The 19,566-nt window shown below is 44.6% G+C and overlaps 1 protein-coding gene across 2 annotated transcripts in view; it reads right to left on the minus strand.

The window, feature by feature from the left end:
- ADRA1A (adrenoceptor alpha 1A) overlaps positions 1-19,566 on the minus strand; it is a 116,541-nt gene that overhangs the window by 27,119 nt on the left and 69,856 nt on the right. Inside the window, exon 2 of one of the 2 annotated variants that reach the window (XM_060013595.1) lies at positions 8,894-9,411. The exons of the other annotated variant lie outside the window; for it this stretch is intronic. Within the exon in view, the coding sequence (XP_059869578.1) occupies positions 8,894-9,411 (518 nt within the window). Of the gene's footprint in view, positions 1-8,893; positions 9,412-19,566 lie in introns of those variants that run through there. 2 annotated transcript variants of the gene reach the window in all.

A 19,566-nucleotide genomic window follows, 5' to 3' on the forward strand; every position in this document is an offset into this window, starting at 1 on the left:
AAAAAGTTATAGATTTTAAAAAGCAACAGAAAGGTCACAATAAAGTGCACAAGTAGTTAAATATATTTTATAGACAGTTGCTGTAGGAACTTGGAGAGGCTGATCAGGAAGGGCTGCATTTGAACTTCTGATTTGGGAAAAGAATTGGGGAAGAATTTTTATGGGCAGAAAGAAGACAGAGGGAAGGGGAGTGTTACGGGCTGAATTGCGGCCCCCCTAAATTTTGTATGTTGAAATCCTACTCCTAGTACTGCAGAATGTGACTGTATTTGGAGACAGGGTCTTTAAAGAGGTAACTGCAGTCAAATGAGGTCATTGGCGTGGGCTCTGATCCAACAGGACTGGTGTCCTTCTAAGGAGAGGAGATTAGGGCACAGACACACAGAGGGAAGGCCGTGTGCAGACACAGGGAGAAGGTGGCTGTCTGTAAGTCAAGGAGAGGGGCCTCAGAAGAACGAACCCTGCCGACACTTTGATCTTTGACTTCCAGCCTGTAGACTGTGAGAGAATAGACTAATGCTGTTTAAGCCACTCAGTGTGTGGTACTTTGTTATGATGGTCTGAGCAGACGGAGGGATTACAAATGCTAGGACCTGCCTCAGCAAAAGCAGGAGCACGTTTGGTAGGAGAGGACCCTTTGCTTGCAGTAGAAAGTCTCCCGGTGCAAGGATATGATGAAAGAATAGGAGGAGTCCAGGAACAAGGTCCAGGAGCAAATGGGCTGGTGGGATAGAGACGGGGCACAGCAGCACCAGAAGAGAAGGAACACCTTGCACCCAGTTGAGTTTTGCCTACAGTATTTCTTCTGGGGGAATAATCGTTGCTTCAAGCTAACATGAAACCAAGTTTACAAGATTAATCAAGGCCTCAGAAGCCCTGAGGCACACCTGAGAGGGAAGTGAAAGGAAAAACAGCAGCAACAACAAAGGCAAGAGACGAAGTTGAAGAAGAGAAAGAGAAGGGGACTTTGCAGGGTCCCTAAAGACTTCCGAAGTGTCTGAGAGTGAGAGGTGGCAGTTGGTAAAAGGAGACACGCACATCTTGGGGGAGGTAATAGATACCACTCCTGACTCTCTTCTGTGATGTGACTGCACGTGGTGTTTGTAGCCTTCATTTGGAACTAATAGTATAAGAAGACAAAGACAGCAATCCGGGTAGAGGGTAAAGGTCCTTGTGGAGGCCTCACCTGCACTCTGAACCGGCGGTGGGCGGGGGAGGGGGGCGGTGGAGGAGTGTCTCTTGCCCTGGACTCACTTGAGGGCACGGACCTGCCGTGGGAGGGGACAGAGCAGCTGAGGGAAGCCCCAAGCTGTCAGCACTGAACCCCGTGGGAACTGGCCCCCTGTGGAGCAAGGGCACCTACCCCAGCATCACCACTGCTTGTAAGCTTGGCAAGAGAGGGAGGGCGGAAGGATGGAGAGAGAGGAAGGGATGAGAAAGGAGACGGGAAGGAAGGGAAGGAGATGGTGAAGACAGACAGGGCCGGGAGGAGGGAAGGGAAGCTGCCACACAGCGCCTGCCCCAGAGCCTTCCCTTCTGTGCCCACGACGGGCAGTGGTGTTATTACTGACTGGTCTCGACACTCCCAGGTCCTTCCCGATCAGGTCTGCCCCTCCCCCCATCCCATGCCCCACCCCAGCGGAGTCTCATCTCTCAGCCCCGTGCACACCCGGTCCTGGGCCAAGGGAACGGCACACGTTGTTCCCAGCTGGGACAGCCTTCCTCGCTTGACTGCCCATCAGAACTGGGAGGGGCCGGGAAGGAAGCCCCGCCCACAAAGCGCCCAGCTCAGAGAAATATGGCTCCGTCATCCCAGGGGAGGTCTAAATATGTTCCCCATAGTAACGCCATTTCGAGGCTAGTTAGGTCGTTTCAGACTTAAACAAAAAGGAAGAGAAGAACAAGAGAAGGAGGCGGAGGAGAATGCCTGCTAGTAACTAGCACCGGTCTTTTGGCTGCTGTCCTCCCGTCCGGCACCTCCTCTGGACCCCAGGTCCTCGTGAGCTCCAGGGCAGACCCTCAGATGCCCGGGTGCCTGCGCTGCGGTGAGAAGGCCTTCCCAAGGAGCCAAGTGCGGCCCCTAAAGCCTCTGGGGACCTCCCTTCAGCAGGCTCCGTGGGGCTGGGAGGGATTTCACATCGACCTTGGTCAGATGGCTCTGATTGGCTGTTGCTTCTGTCAAAGTTGGCCAGATTGTGCTGGGGCATTTTGCCAATGAGGGGAAGGGCTGCAAGACCCCCGTGGATGCCCCCTGGGCTTCTGCTGACTTGCTTGTTCTGCAGAATACAGCAGTGGGAGGGGAGATCGAAAATCACGACGTACTAAAGTTATCTTTTCGGTGGGCAGGTCATATGCGGCAAGAGCCAGTCCTGAACGTGAACTTGTCACTTGACCTAACAACTCATACAGTTCGGGAATGTTAATGTAGTCAAGTGCAGATGTGGCAATGGAATATTAAAAAAAAAAAAAGCTTGTATGTTGAACACCTAAATCCACTGCTTAGCATTATTTGTACTACACTGTTAACTAGTAATAGCAGAGATCAAGGATGGTAAATTGTGGCCCATGGCCTATTTTTTGGTATAGCCTGTGAACTAAGAATGGTTTCTACATTTTTAGAGGGTTGTCCAAAAAAAAAAAAAAAAAAATTCAAAGAAAGAAGAGTGTGTAATAGACCGTATGGCCAACACTGCCTAAAGTATCTACTATCTAGCCATTTGCAGAAAAAGTTGACCAATCCCTGGTGGACGTTAAATAGATTTTTATTTTTTGGTTCATCTGGGAACGTGCTTCCCTGTCCCCGTTTAGAACAATGCCTCTTGGAAAAATGCAACAGATGAGCTTGGAACACACCCAGATCATAAGCTGGGGACTGTCTGTGCCTTTCTGTATTTTTTTGTGCCAAGTGCAGCGCCTGGTGTAAGAGAAGAAGTGAACAGCTTGTTGATGGTGATGATTGGGGTGTATACAGTTCTCAGGCTCACTGTAAAACAAACATTCCCGAAACTCTCTCTCTGGGACCTTTCCTGAAGTCCTTAAGGTGTCAATCACTGCTGGCTTTGCCTTACACGTCACCCCGATGAGCAACCCAAGAGCCCCCCACCTTGCTTATTTCCTTAGCTCTTGCTGCCTATCTAGGGAGAAAGAGATTACATCTGCTTGTCTTTTAGTCAGTGAGAGAACCCTAGACAAATATGCACTCAGCCCCTAGAACAATCTTCATCAGCCCAGCCGCTGGCAGAGAGACAGCAGGAGAGAAGGTACAAATAGAGCTGAAAATACGGTTCAAGAGGTGAGTGAGTGAAATGTGAATGTCAGAGTCTCGAGAAACGCAGTGGACCTTGGGGATATTGAGAGCATCATGGAAAAAGAAGTCAGAGGCTGGATTTGAAGATATTCAAAGAAATCCTTAAACCTCACATCATCTTTCCCCTTGTTTTTTCATATGCTAGGTAAAGATAATAATTCCTTCCTTCTCTTTCTGCCTCACAGGGATAACTCGAGATAGGCAAAACTACTTTGGACCCATATGAAATATTAAATAAATAGAAGAAAATATTAAACTCATGTTGGGATTTTCTGTAGCTTCTTTTCTATCACATCGGAATGAAACTACTATATTCAGGGTTTTTTTGCTTGTTGTGTTTTGTTTTTTATTTTTGCGGTACGCGGGCCTCTCACTATTGTGGCCTCTCCCGACGCGCAGGCCCAGTGGCCATGGCTCACGGGCCCAGCTGCTCCGCGGCATGTGGGATCTTCCCAGACCGGGGCACGAATCCATGTCCCCTGCATCGGCAGGCGGACTCTCAACCACTGTGCCACCAGGGAAGCCCCTCAGGTTTTTTAATAGGTCAGTGCCTTCATTATTTTTTTCCCTGCCAAATATAGTATTAATTTGCTCTTAGATTTTTTTTTTTACCTAATTAAGTATGTATTTCTTACAGTTTCGCAATAATCATTTCCAGCTCATAACATGCAACTTTGACTGTGAAATGGAGGGAAAGTATTGTAGTAACTCCTGAGCCACAAGTATTAGAAAGACAACTGTCTTGTCTTTGGAAATGAATAAGCATCAGCTTTAGGGAAGTTCCTCGTTTATCAGTTGCTGCAACGCATTATCGAACAGCTCCAAGCAATGTCCACAGTGAATCTTCTTCCTCCCCAACAGCCCCCTTCCAACGTCATGACCTTCCTTTTAGGCGGGAGACTCAGTAGTCCGTGTTGCAGTAGCAAAGAAGTGACATTTTCCTATACAGAACAGACAAGGTCCATCCTCAGCCCCCATGACATTTGGGTGTGGGGAAGTATGAAAGAGGTAATGCTGATGGGATCACTGGCAAGGGCTGGTGTCCTCTGCTCAAATCCCAGCTGGCTTTCGCCAGCCCAAACCCACAACGCTCATCTTGCAGGAACTTCGGAGGACCAGAGGCCGTTGCTGCCATTGCGTTTTGAAGACGGCGGACCCCACAGCAGCCTGGGCTCAGCCCTGCTCCACAGCAGTTTGTAGACAAGGAGCATGGGGCCAACAGTGTTCCAACCGGGCTCGACCGGAGCTGTGTGCAGGTAGTTTCATGGTTAAAAGTCCTAGTAGTGTAAAAAGAAATCAGAGTAACAAGTGAGCATACCTCGGATGCCTCCATATTTACCACCGCTGTCTTCTTTTTAGTCTCCCTGGTTTTGCTTGAAGAATTTACTTTCCATGTGCTTGGGCTCCCTTCTCCCTTCGCTGACAAGCAGAGCTCTTAATTAAGTCAACAAGCACTCAGACACAGAGGCAGCGTCTCTTTTGGCAAGAGGATCTGAGCAGAAGCAGCCCCAGAAGCAAGTGAGAATGTTTGTCAAGCTGTGATTAAGCAGCTGTGATTAAAGAGAGAATAATTCCCTGCCCAAGCAGATAGTTCCTAACAAGTTACCACTCCCAGGCCATAACTGTGAAACCTATTGGGCCAGAAGGTCTGTGTGATGGTTCACTTTGAGGGATGGGAGTAGCTGAGACATTCAGGACTTAAAGCTTTCCTTTGTGAAATCCAGGAACAAGAGGATGTCATCTAAGAAGCAGACATAGCTGCCAACTGATTCTTCATTTTCAAAGATTGCCAAGGTCTCTGGCTACTTGAAGACCAGCATTCTGAACCATTTCCTCATGGTGACAGATACGAAATTCACATATTTGACACACTCTTCTGGGCTTTGTGTAATTCCTGGGGAAATAGCTATAATTCCTTCTCTCTCTCCAACTCAGAAATACCCTTTTTTCTGGAGTACAGGTGAATGCAAGTGATACTGCATTTGCTTTTTATTTATTTAAAATAGGGATATGCTTCCTGAAAGTGTGCTGATGAACGGTGGCTGCGCGTCAATAACTTCAACACACTGCACAATGCGTTTTGCATCCACGACTGTGTTGGCTGTTCTGAGCCAAGCCAGCCTCTTCTGCATTCTCTTACATGTCCATCTTCACCCAGTTTGATATCATTTGTCCTTCATGCAAAGCCTGAAGAACATTCCAGGCCATTCTCCCCTCATGCGGGCTCTAGGGCTTGGAAGACCTCGGGTCGAATCATGGTTCCTCCTTGGCCTTGGGTGAGTGCTTAGTCACATTTAACTATCACATTTTTTATCTGTCAAAGAAGAAGAATGGAATTGCTATGACATTTAGAAGCAGTGGGTGCCAAGTGCTCTGCCAATGCCTGGCATACAGTAGCACCTAACCAGAAAGCCTTAAGAAAGTATTTATTTACCCAAACATCACTGTCTACTACGGATGGACCAATCCAAGTAGGTGGCTCAGAGCGTTAGGAACCTTAATATCTGGGGGCGTGTTAGCAGATCCCAAGTGATAACAGGCAGAAGCGGTCTTTAAATGAGACAAAAGAGAGGTAAAAGGAAGAAAACTTGACGCGTAAAGTGCTTTTCTGAAATCCCTGCAAAGGTCTGGGGAAATTCTTGAGTAAAGAGTCAAGATCTCTCTTAAGGCGTGCAATTTGAATTGCAGGAGAAACTCAAATTTCACCTATCCCACAATGTCAAGTTGATTTTTGGTGATGTTTAGACAATCCCAAAGCAACTGCTTTTTATAACACATTAGAGAAGATATTTTGACCACTGTTACTCTGGGTATGTTCTTCAAACTCCAAATAGAAGCAGTAAACATGTGAGTATAAATATGACGATCATTTATTTAACTGTGACAATTTTAGAGAGCTTTTGGCATGCTCAAAGGTACAGAGATTTTTGTGGATGAGTAAAAATATAACTCGTACATTGTTTATCCCGCTTTGGACTAAGTCTTGGGTGACATTATCAATTTCTTGTAGAATTGGCATGTTTATACCTAATATCATGTCATGGGAAAGGAAAAAAATGTTAAAGTTTGCCTCCCTGGAGGGAGTGGGTATAGAGAAGGGTGTAGCAGACAATTATTTATGGATAGTTTTACATGAATACAATTGTCATGGCTTTTATCTGATGACCGAAAGATTTTCGAGTTGTTTATTTGTTTTGTTTTGTTTTGTTTTGTTTTGCGGTACGCAGGCCTCTCACTGTTGTGGCCTCTCCCGTTGCAGAGCACAGGCTCCGGACGCGCAGGCCCAGCGGCCATGGCTCACGGGCCCCGCCGCTCCGCGGCATGTGGGATCTTCCCTCACCGGGGCACGAACCCGCGTCCCCTGCATCGGCAGGCGGACTCTCAACCACTGCGCCACCAGGGAAGCCCTCGAGTTGTTTATTTTGATTAGAAGCGGCATTAAAGCTAGCTTTCCGGCGATCCTAAGCTTTCTAGTATCTAAAATTTAAATTCGTCTGTAGAGGTGTTTAAGGAACATCTCAAATGTGGAGCCACGTTCTGCTGAAGAAAAGCTATTACCCTTCTTTTCATGGGGACACACTTCCTGTAAGGGGGAGCCTGGTAAGATTTAAAAATTCAGATCCTAAAAGAAGTTCTTCTCAACAATGAAACTGAAGTGAGGCTTGCATAGTCAAGTCCTTCCCTGATGCCTACAGGCATAATAGGACACCTACATCTGGAAGAGCTGTCAGGAGACATACAGACAGACCAGAAGAGTCTAAAAGTCCAGCCAACATCTACTGCCAGAATCCAAGTTACGAGTACAAGGCACAGTGTCTATCTGGTCAACCATGAGACACTTTCCAGAAAGGGCTGAGAAAGCAGTACCATTCTAGGTCAAAAGACGACCAACAACCAAAACCAAATCCACACGCGAGCATACTTTCCAGGGCACTATGCAGAGAAATTAGCCTTTTAGAGAGATTTCAGGAAATTATCATTTTGCTGCAAGAAAAGAAGGAAAGGATGATGGGGACACTACCTTTGCTGTGAAGGTTAAATAATGGCTACAATCTGCCTTGAAATTCTTAGAGGGAATTACCCCCAATAGGCGAAGAAGGCCACAGAAATGGTTAGGAGTTTAAGACCAGTGATTCTAGTCAAGAATTATTTCAAAAACATAAATCTTCTTTTAAATTCTTATTGTGGAATGTGAAAATATTTTAATTTTTACATATAGTCACCATCTGTATCTTTGTAATATACGGAATTATTAAGGTTGACCGAAATTTGGTATACATAAAGCAAAAAACAGTGTGTTCCCCAAGTTCTTGTAAAAAGTAGGGATAGATTAAATAAACAGACGATTGGATCTTTTATCAGCATAAACAGGCTTCTGTCCAAAACCGTTTGCAAACTTCTGTTTCTGATGGGTTTTTGGTGACCAGAAAGCATCCTCCCAAGCTAAGCGTGTGTATCTTTCAAAGTTCTGGATCATCAGACTCATTCCAACATGTCCCATGTGCCCCGGGGACTGTGGACCTCACTCATTATGCAGTAGTGAAGCAGCTGAGAAAAAATGGGAGTCGTGATGTGCCTTTCAAAGTATTAGAAGCTCTGGTTTTTCATAATGGAGTTCTGGAAAAGGCAAGTGATTTGCCAAGAAAAGCCTTCCTAGGCCAGGTTGAAAAGGCTGTGGAGTAATTTTGCAGGCTCTATCTTAGCATGAAATTAGCATACCCCAACCCAACCTCTTGATCTTTAAATATGTTACACAAGAAGCCTTCTTCCACCCGATCTTTGAGCCACTTAATGGAATTCTGTCCCTAGAAGTTAAGTTGAAACATTGACCCTCATCTTTACTGTGTTCCATTAGGAAAAGCCATCTTTCCCTGACTCTTTCTAGACCCAAGTGTAGATGATATACCTCCATTATATCAGAGACATAATGAGTGCCCCTCACTCTCATCCTTAGGGAATCAGAAGCAGTCACATTGTAGCCAAAGGTAACTCTCACTGTCAAGTTTCACCCAAGCCGAGAAACTGGATGTGTCAGGAATGGTGGAGTTTAAAACTTGCTCTAAAAATAACGTGTCTGGATACCGGCCACCATCTTAAGTCTCTTCCTCTCCAGGCCCTCTCCCCGTAAAAACCCAAAGTGGTTCTCAGTAAGTTTAGCCTGGAAATAAAATCCCCTCACTCCATCAAGAAATAGCTCCAAACTTAGAGTGCATGCTCAAAATATTCATGATGAAATCATAATCCTATATTTATAGTCTTTTGGATTGTGTATGAAATTCTGTTTCCCATGGTGTTTTTCGTTGAAAGGGCCAGACATGCAAAGCGGGCTCAGAGGATGACCCAGAGAGCATCAGCCTCAAGGAGATGCTGTTTGTCATCACTGTGAACGGGATGGTTGTGTGACACCCTCCCTCTTCCCTAAGCCCTACCCACTGCCCAAGAGTCGGGTCTCCTCCCCAGCCCATTCCCAGATGGTCCCTGGTTTAATGGTCCTGTCTCATCACCCACAAAATGTGAACTGGCCTTCCCAGTAGGAAGTGGAGTGGGTGCCTAAGATCATGCCCCTGTCCTGATCCTTCCTGTCCTCTAGACTTCCTCCCCATTTTCACTGAGGGAGATGGTATGGATCTTAACGGTTGGAATTTGATGATTCTCTCCATGGCTGGGTGTCGAGAGCCCCATGCAGCAGCAGACCTGCAAAAAGCTTTTACTTCTCACCCGGGCAGTGGTGCAGGCTGATTGGTCTTTGGGCACTGTAATCCTGGCAGATCCACGGGGCAGGGAAGAGAAAAATTTCCATTCACAGACCCCATCCGTCTTGGAGATCTTATAGAAGGTCTCTCCGGATCCCACTGGAATGCGCACCAGGTCCTTGTGCTGCCCCTCCAGGGCGTGGCTGGGTGCGTGCAGAGTATAGCCCAGGGCATGTTTGGAAGACTGCCTTCGGTGCAGACACTGGATTCTCAAGACATTCTGAAAGGCCTTTTTAAACTCTTGACTGGAGCATGGGTATATAATGGGGTTGATGCAGCTGTTTAGGTATCCGAGCCAAAATGCTATTTTAAAAACTGTTTCTGAGGGCCTGAAATCAGGAAAGAAAGACCCTGGAAGAAAACACACAGATTCATACATGTTATTTGCAAGCCAACGGGCCAACTGGCTAGGAAAGTGAAGCAAACCAACAAACAAACACCTTATTATATCTTTAAAAAGTTTCAAATGATTCCCAATGCATTTGAGTTTTCACGTTTGACTGACTGTCCCCTAGGAACCCCTTGGTAATATCCTCAAAGGCCATTCTCACTTGGTCCACATGTGCAATATTATTTAAGGGAAAAGACCCAAAGGGTTAGGACTGTGCTGGTTCTTAGTGATAAAACATTACTTGGTGTCCGCTATAAAGCTTTAAAAAATGAAAATGTGAAATTTACACTGAGTCTACATATGCAAATTGTTTTTCCTGAATTTAAAAATAAGTTGAAATCCATTCAAAAATTCATAATAAAATAGGGTTACCTGAATGTTCCCTTTGTTCTTTGATGCAGTATTATATAGGCACAGCCTAAATAATTATGAATTCTTTCTCTCCTGAATATTGGAGTTGTATATTTTAATGAGAATCCCAAATTTATAAAATATTGACTTGGCCAACTTTGGCCAGTGATTTTTGATTATTTTCCTTTGATGATGCCTTTTGACAATTTTCCTTTGATGATGCCTTTTGACATTACAGTATACTTGTCTGCTCAAAATACTCCAGTAGCAACAAAATGCTTGTCAATAGCTTGACATGCAGGGTCCTCCACAGTGCTAAACCCACTCTAGATTTCTAACATTAATACTTCCACTCTAAGAAGACTCACTACAAACTTTTCCCCAGATCATTGCTCATTTTTTTTGTTCTCTTAAGTTGGGTCCAGATGTCTAAAATGCTCTTTCCTGTCCTCTTCACCTATTTTAGGTGATTTAGATGAAATCTGCTAATTTACGCGGCAGGGATCAAGTTTCAGGCGTCTTTACATCTTATGTGGTCACTATCTCATAGCTCTTGGAAGCAGAATGGCAAAAGCATGGAACCCTAAAGCAGGAACTGTCTTAGAGGTTATTTTATTCAATTATTCAATTTCCAAGTTAAAAAAATGATGATTAAAGGGGCTGTCACAAACTTAATAGCTACAGTACTAACATAGTGATGGATAAGGAGATATAGAACTCCAAAAAAAAAAAAAAGAGATGTAGAACTCCAAACACAGTGTTCTGTATTCTCTGCACAACTTTTTTCTTTTGCCTCAGCCGAATAAAGGTCTTGATTTTATGTCTTCCTTTTTGTCTCTGCTCTAGAGACCCATCAGAGTCATGAAAAACTGATGGGTAGGCTTAAAAATCTACTCTGACAAGTAATGCCCTGAAATTTTGCAGAGACTCTCATAAATATAAACAAAGAGTAAAGTTAAATATTGCAGAGCCAGAGAAGGCAAAATGGTACAGTGATTAATGAGAGCATTTTTTTTTCTCTCTGAAACACACTCCCTGATAATAAATTCAGTGTGTCTCAAAGAAATTAAAACACACACACACACACATACACACACACACACACAACCACACACGCAGATGATGATGATGTTAAGTGAGAAAGTATTATTCTTTAGCTCCAAAGCTTTTAACATTTTCCTATAATTATAAGTTACTCATATGGAATGTCTGGTTTGGAACAGGCTAAATACTTTACATACAATTTAATCATCATTAGTAACATCAAGAGTTACATTATTCCTACTGTATAGCACAGGGAACTCTACTCAATACTCTGTAATGACCTATATGGGAAAAGAATCTAAAAAAAAGAGTGGATATATGTATATGTATAACGGATGCACTTTGCTGTACAGCAGAAACGAACAACATTGTAAATCGAGACTCCAATAAAAATTTTTTAAAAGTTATATGATTCGTATCAACATCCCCATTTTACAGATGAAGAAACTGGTTTAATGAGATTGAATAATTCAACTAAAGTCACTCAGCAGATGGTTACTGGGAGGGCTGGGATTTGTAATTGGGAAGTCTGACTTCGGGGCCTTTGTTCCTTTATCGAGTCTCAAAATATATTAGAATAATACATCTCTAGGGAATGAGGATGGTGTGTAGAGAATGATGAGGTGTACAGTTGGGGGTGTTAAATTGGAAAGATGGTTTTTCAAACTTAAGCAGAGAGGTGAAGAAAGCAGCCAATACCAACATGAATGGTGGTTTTGTGTGAATGTCGTCAGTTCCAGAAAAAGTTCATCTTCATTTTGATGCCTACATGTTGTCCAATATTTCTTCCTGATAGTAACAGTGACAGGATTAAGGGAACCTGCTTCACAAGGCAGACCTTGGCTCAGGCTTAACGAGAATATATGAGCAGGGCAATGCCTCAAGTTACCTTGTCTTGGAATTTCACTATTCTGTAAATCAGCTAGAGAGGGAAGTGTATTTCCCTTATTTGAAGAGCTTAAACTAAAAGAAAAAGAAAAAAAAACACATGAATTCTGAATGTGAATGCTAGTGAGGTGACTTGGGATCCTTGGAATTTCCCATAATTCCTTCAGGGACACTCTCTGTGCTCACAGAGCCCCGTTCTGCATTCAGACATCTCAACATTTCCTTTCAGTCCCTTTCCTCCCATTTCTCTTCTCTGCTTCGAGGCCCCCTTAATGCCAGGTCTGGCCGACGCAGCTCCAGGTCACTCTGGCCTTCCTGTTGTTGTCCACAGCTTCAGAGGTAAATACTGGTCCTTTCCCTCATGTGCCCTGCTCAAGACACCCATTTCCTCACTGCAGCTGAGGTAGAGGGTGAGAAAGGAGATGGTTAAAATGAATTTACACTAAGATTTGAAAGTCAGATAGTCCAGCTTTAACCCTGCAGGAAGACTGTGTTGCTAATGCAAGCAAATGTCTAGATTTTTGCCTTTTCAGATAGTGAATGGGAGAGTCTTCTGGCCAGAGGCTTTCCCATAAATGAAGCCGCTTGGTTTATCCCACCAGGTGTGTGACAGCACCTAGACGTGTTTAAACCTAGCATGATCTGCCCGCTCCCAATCTGATGAGCCCACGGGGGCGGATCATGGGACCTATTTCTCCTGCCCACTGTGTCCTTCCTCCTTTGGGGGTGATTCTCTCTTGGCAGCTCCCAGCTGGGGTTAAGAGAGAGGCTCATAACTGTGCTTCTTCCAGAGGCTTTCCAAAAGTTAAGAAAAGACAGCACAAGGCTGTTTCCATCCTTATTTATATTATTCACATCTTTAGACAGCTTCCTTCCCTTCATTTTTCCTCTCCTAGGAAGAAAAGATTGAGCTGGGATCAGGCTTGGAAAAGAGTTGTTGCTTCCTGGTCTCGATCAGGGTGTGCTCATCTCGGTATCCACTTCCCTGCTCAAATCTTTCCACTCAGGCACCATCTTCTCTGAACTCCTCACAATTTCTATTCCCAACCTCACTTTCTTCTCAGATCCCTCTCTTCTTGATGATGATGGTGTTTTTTAGACTAGGAAAGCAGCCGGACCATGCTTCTCTCTGTCGTCCACCCATCATGGCATGGAGCGCCAGGGTTGAACCTGCCTTGCTTAGGGATGGGCACCTCAGACCCAGTCACTAGGTTGTAAACTCCCTCTGAGCCGGTACCATGTCAGTTTTGCTTGCTCATGGAGCTCCAGGACCCAGCACACTGCTGGCATCTCAAAGGCATCCTTCTAATTTTTGCTGAATGAATAGCCGATTCCTTGAATGACCTACCGAATGAATGAATGGTCCTCCCCATGACTCTGCTTCACAGTGTGGCCTGGTTTCTGCTCTGCCTGGGTCATAGCTCTTATTTCTCTTCCTGCCCCCGCCTTCCTTATGTTGTCTTTCTTTTTTCTTCGGCCCAGTTTCTGCTCAAACCTCTGCTTTTCTCTGGGCTGTTATTACACTATTTTATTTTTCCTGCTGCATCACCTGGTGTCTAACACTCTAGTTTTTCTCCCCATGCTTCACAGGAAGAGCCAGACTTTTGAATTATCCACAGAAGCATAAGGTCTCCTATTGTTCTTGTCACCGTAGGTATGTTGTGCTCTTCAACAACTTCTGTCCAGACTCTGCTTCAAGAGGAGCAAATAGCTTCCGGCTTAATTCCCGGGAACCCCTCGCCCTGCAGGCCCAGTCATCCTTTGCATATGAAATTTGCCTCATTTAATTCTTGAGCTTTGGAAAATCCCCAAGGCCCTGGGGACTCTTCCCTTCATTGAGTTTTCCTCCACGATTTGATCCTGCTGCAGAATTTCTGACTCTTCTTTTCAGGACCCTCCAAACTCCCTGATCGACTAAAACTTGGCCAGACTGAGATGGGCAGAGCATGAATGTATCCATGAACACCATCAACATCTTCACCCTTGGAGAGTCAAAATCTTGGCTTCCGTTGTCAGGGTCCCTAGATTCCAATGAGAAATTGAAACTGATGTGTTTGAGGGATGCCACTTAAGTCTCATCACTTGATGTCCCCTCCATTGGAAGCATTTGACTTTTTCTGATCTGGGGCTTATCTGCAGGCTTATGATGGTGGACACTGGGGACCATCTTAGTGAAGGCTGTGCCACTAGAGTCACATTTTAGCTACAAAGTTACAGCAAAATTTGCTCTCAACGCCCCCAATACAAAGAAAACCATTTTCCGGCCAATGTTGGTCTCCTAAGTGAGTTTTCTCCACCAGTGTTCCAGTTCACTCTAAGACACAGTGAGAATAAAAATGGAGTTGTCAAATTCCAACCCAGCACTGGTAATAGAAGGTTCCTCTTCAGTTCAGCTCTTGCAGAATCAGGGGACTCGGTATAGAAGCAGAGTCAGTCTTCTGGGTTCTAACCTCCCAGCTTCTAAGCTTCGTTTCACCTACCTGAAAACTTGACATCTTAATGACAACCTTGAGAGACATTGGGTTATGACAAACCCTAATTAGCTGGAGTCACAGAATGCTAGGGTGTGAAAAGTGGCAGAAACCTAGCAGGCACTGTCAACCTGTCCTATGCAGATGAAGGTAGTACAGATGGGAAGGGAAAGTGGTTCCCACAAAATCATCTGCTCATCTGTGGTCCAGTCAGAATGAGACCCAGACTCTGCTCTGCTTCCCCCATTTCTGCTCCTGACCTTGTGCTCCATGTGGCAACCCCAGAATGGCTGGGAAGTGTTAATGGCAATATGTCTAGCTGTTGTCACAGGATGACAACAGGTTCTGCAGAGATGATGAGAAAGAAGGGGGAGGAGAGTAGTATCATCAATAACTACATCATTTTAAAAAATTGTACTGTTCAAACACTGGGGAAAAAAAACAGTGGGTGATGATCTTGGAAGGGCTTATCTGAAGGGTATCACATTCTGAAGACTGGAGTTTAAATGACTGCAATTTAAAAAACAATATGGACTCCAAAGCAGAAGCTAATGCTATGTGACCATAGGAGACAATAACCCTTAATCGTTTCTCTTTGTCCAACCGGTAGTCTCTGCACATGTCTGGTACCAGTCCAATGTGGCCGGTATACCTCTAATGAACAGGGGAGACACACAAGCTGTTACACAAAGAGGTGGCCAGTTCCCCAGGCCAAGGAGCTCCAGTGCCAAGCAATATTCAGGCCAGATCAGTTGGCATCTTCTGGCCAGGAAAAAAGTTCTGTCCCATTGATGTAATTCCAGAGAAAAGCTGTTGGAATCAGAGTACGAGCACAGACAGACCCAAGTTTATTGTCATCCTGGAGTCTACCAGACGCCTCCATGTTTCGCTGCTGGTTTTCCTGTGTCACAGTGACTTGCCTGAGCCCTCCTGAGGTTTATCCAGGGGCCACCCTTGGGCAATTTTCAGCCAGACAAGAATATTTAGGTTAGCTCCCTGGAATGGTGGTCAGAAATCTCTAAGAATGCTGACCGGATTAACCGCAGACTAGAACCCTAGGCTCTCAACCCAAGATTCATGGATAGACTTCCCATGAAATGAAATACGGTCTGTGTATGAACAGAGATTTTCCTAAGAACAGGAATTCAGCGTTTGTCAGCTGCACACAGTGGTCTTGGAGACGCAAAAGATGGTGGAGCCTGCCTTCCAGCTACTGAGCAAAAGCTGAACCTCTGGCTGGGGCACGTCACTTAGCCCATATGTCCTGATAAGAGCATCCAGCTTACGAACATGGTAAGAGGATGCCAGTTTACACCTCTTCAGAAGGACCTGCTCTTTTCTTCTCCTAGTTAACTGGGACTTGAAATAGCACAGCTCTCATCTTGTGCCTCTGAGGGCAGTCATCTGATTGCTCCCTGGAGAGAGTTAATATGTTGGGTCTTTTCTGAACTTTCTGGAGGGAAACTTGAATAGTAATCAAGGTGAGGAAGGATGGTGTGGGAGGGTGTAGTGAGCAGGGGAAGAGAGGCACATTGTTTGCTGGGTATATAGCATTGAACAGAACAAATCTGGAGCACTGTGGGGACCCAGTGGAGGATGGGAGCGCTGCCCCTTTTCTCTTTTTCTGGGGACTGAGGTATATCAGCCTATGGTTACTGTTGTCAAAAACCACTGCTTCTTCCAACCATGGTGGGGGAAAAGGTTGGTTGGGGAGACATTTTCTCATACTTCATACTTCTGCAAGTGGGAGACATTCTTCATGGGATCTTTCTGGCTGGTCAAGTGTCATTCTGCAGAATCAGGGATTTTATCCTGGAGGAGTCCAAGCTGCTCAAAGTAAAGCTCTTCAAAGATTTCCTCTCTCCAGTTACCGAAGCCCCAAACAGTATTTCTCCTTTTAGCAAAGAGGACTGTGTCTCCCAGAACGTGCATGTGAGGCCCCCAAACCCACGATGACTCGGGAGAGAATGACTCTGACCCAGGTGCACTCGACCCACCATGTACATTTCCCTAGAAGAGCTCTTTGTGTTGCCTGTTTCCTTTTGAAATGAATACATAATTCAAACGATTTCAACAGATTGCAAGATTTTTTTCTCCTTTACTTAACAAAATATATTTTGATTCAGGAAAACGATAGTAATTAAGTCACATGTTCTTTTGTAGGTTGTTTCCTCAAAAGCAATCTCCTTTCATAAACCAACTTATTTTCCAAACTTTGCCTTTTTTCATTAAGGTCACCATTGTTTCATGAGTCTCACATTAGAAGCATCTTCTTATCATCTCTACAAAAGCTTTCTCCTACCACCCAGTGTAAAGAAGAGGTATCCTCAAGCCTACACCTGTGAGTGTACGATTTCTTTCAAAAAATTTTTCTTTTTCCTTTTTTTGTGATGAGGATGTTTAAGATCTACCCTCTTAGCAAATTGCAAATATGCTACTGTATTATTAACTATAGTTACCATGCTGCACGTTCTATTCCCAGGACTTATTTGTTTTATAACTGGAAGTTTGTTATCTTCTGATCCATTCACCCATTTCATACCCTGTAAGTCGTCTTGTTTACTTGTTTTCTTTGACAGTCTCATTCTCCAGAGTGTCTAATAAGCACTCCAATGGTTTTCTTTTGGAAAACCAAAACTGTCAAAAATGATACCCAAGTCTGTGCCAGGAGGGATGATTAAAGAAACCTGTGGGGAGATGGCCAGAAGGGAAGAGGGCAGATTGAAAGGGGGGAACTCGAGGTCCTAGGTTAGGTTTTAGGGAAAACATCCTGATATCCATCCCGGAGATCTGTGTCTTCTGGAGGGAAAGAAGGGCTGGGAGGAGAAATCCCAGGGCTGTTGTCATGAGACACACCTGTGCAGAGGCATGTGTGACACTCTGAGGCCCAATGACAGTGAGTCACACCGAGTGGGAATGGCATTTGCTCTTCTGTGGTCCAGGCTGCTGGTGGCTCCAGGGTACCCATGCTCCTTGGCAACATGGGGGCTTCACACACGCACATCTAGGGCCTAAGGTGCTATGAGGCGTCATCTGGTCACATCCAAGGGGATGGGACAGAAAGCAGTGGAAGCCATGAGGGAAAATTCCCAGAAACAACCAAAGGAAGGGGAGGTTTTTCAAGGGGATAAGGGAACCTCGTAATAGTGAGATCGGCCAAGATATGTGTTGTACATGATCTTTTTGTTGCTGATAAGATCAAGTTCAAGCTCATCACCTTGTCATTCAAGGCCCTTCATCATTTGGTTTCACCAGCCTTAACACGACATTCTCTCCCGTTATTCACTTAACAAGTAATTTGCTTAGTGCCTTCTACGAGACAGGCACTGTTGTAGACATTGGAGATAGAATGATCAGGAAAATGCACAAGGTTCCTGCCCCTGGAGTTTACATTTTATAAGTATTTCCAATAAATACCTGTTGAACTGAATTGTGAATTTCCAACAGCAAGGCTATCTTCTTGCCATGGTTGACTTTTCACTGTAACTGTTAGTCCACCAAGGTGACTATGGCCTCTGCTCACACGGTTGTCACCTTCATCCTCCTGCTCCTCTCTCAGTGACCTTCCCTCTCCCCTAGTCAAACTTGGATTCCTTCAAAATCTCTCTGTCTTCAAAATTGTGCTTAAAATCCAGCTCATCCGTGAACCTTTCCTTCTTGATAGTGTAACTTGTTTTCTCACCTCCCCTAAGCATTCGACCTTAATTCCTTTTCTCTATATAGCACTCATCACCATCTTCTATGCTTATTTCTTCTTTGTCCCTTTCCTTGAATACGAACTCCTTGAAGGCAGAGGTTTTGTCTTTTCATTTCACTGCTATGTCCGCAATGCCAACAACAGTTTGTAACATAGAGTAGGCTCACAACAAATACTGTTGAACAAATAACACAGTCCTTACTTTTAATGTCTCTCTAAAGACACATACTACTCCTTATCCTTCCTTTAAATTTCCTTCAGTGACGAACAAAATTCTCAATAAATGTGTATCAAATCAATGCATGACATTTTTTGATGGAAGAAAAGGACATTTTGTATAAAACTCCTGCTTCAACCACTTAAAGGTGGAAATACACTCTTAAATGGAGGAGAGCCTGTCTTAACTCCCATTCCAACACTTTATCTTCCCAATCTTCAAGACACTCTTATTTACACAAAAATAAAACCATTCTACAAATAATTTTATACAGCTGAGTTGTAGACACTTCATCAAATGACTACTTCCAGTACTTATAAAGACATTTTATAGGGCCCTGTAGGAAAGGTCAGAGCCTGTCATTAAGATGCGATAGTCATCAACAGTCTCGCATACTTGTGGGATGTGAATCCAAGGCCAAACACCACAAATCCGAAACAGTGACAGAAACAACCAAAATCGGTCGCCCAGGGAGGAAGCATGGGAGTTCCTCACGATGGTGTGCCTTCATGTTCAGCTTAAAGGCTGCTGCAGGCTCTGTTCCAGGGTCTGGCCACCAGGGACATGGGGGAGTTGGCCATGTAAGAGGTCAGAGGTCAGAGGTCAGAGGTGACCAGGGGAGCCAGCAGGGACTGTTGACTCTGGACTGATGATAAAGATATGGAATCTGAGTTCTCTGGACAAGTCCCTACTTGGAAATGACATCCCAGGTCCTCTCACTGGCTACTGGGTCACCCAGAGGCATGTCTCCTGATGCTGTAGGCATCCTCCAGGAATATCATCTAGTTCAGTTCAAGGTAGAATATGAAAAACACTTTGCTGTCCACCGGGAGCTCCTGCACATCCCCTTCCCCTGCCTGGGTTACACCAGGGATGGAGATTGCCTTTGGCCCCTGCTACTTCTCCCCAGCCCTAGACTCAAGCTGGACCAGACCAGCAGAATGCCTGACCTCCATCAAAAGCAGATGGTATTCAAACTGACATAACACACACGCATAGGCATTTTACTAGCTTATTTTTCAAAATAAAAGGTGCTTTTGGGGAAGCTGTAATCTGACTTCTAAATATAGCTGGGCAAACTAATTTTAAAATGCAGAAAAGGGTTGGGAAAATTTACTTTTTAATTTTAAAAGGCAATAGAGTATGGCCCTGTTTTGATTATAGACACCTTTGAAAAAAAGAAATGACTATGCCTCCATCTTTCATAATAAATGCAATGCCGAGACATCTCAGTTTTGCTTGCAGGAGACATTCTCATTCTTTTCCAACTTAACCAAGCCTTTTGCAGTCTCAACTGAGAACTGTCTGACACTCTAAGCGGGGAGATGGAGGTCAGGGAAGTTCATCCATTGCCATGGTTTCGATTTCTTTTTTTGCCTTGATGAATTCTCCAATCTCTATCCTGAGGCCCTAAGCTGGCTCCTAAGCTCCGGTTCTGTACACACAG

This window comes from Delphinus delphis, chromosome 6 (genome assembly GCF_949987515.2).
Source record: "Delphinus delphis chromosome 6, mDelDel1.2, whole genome shotgun sequence".
In the NCBI taxonomy this organism is placed as follows: Eukaryota; Metazoa; Chordata; class Mammalia; order Artiodactyla; family Delphinidae; genus Delphinus; species Delphinus delphis.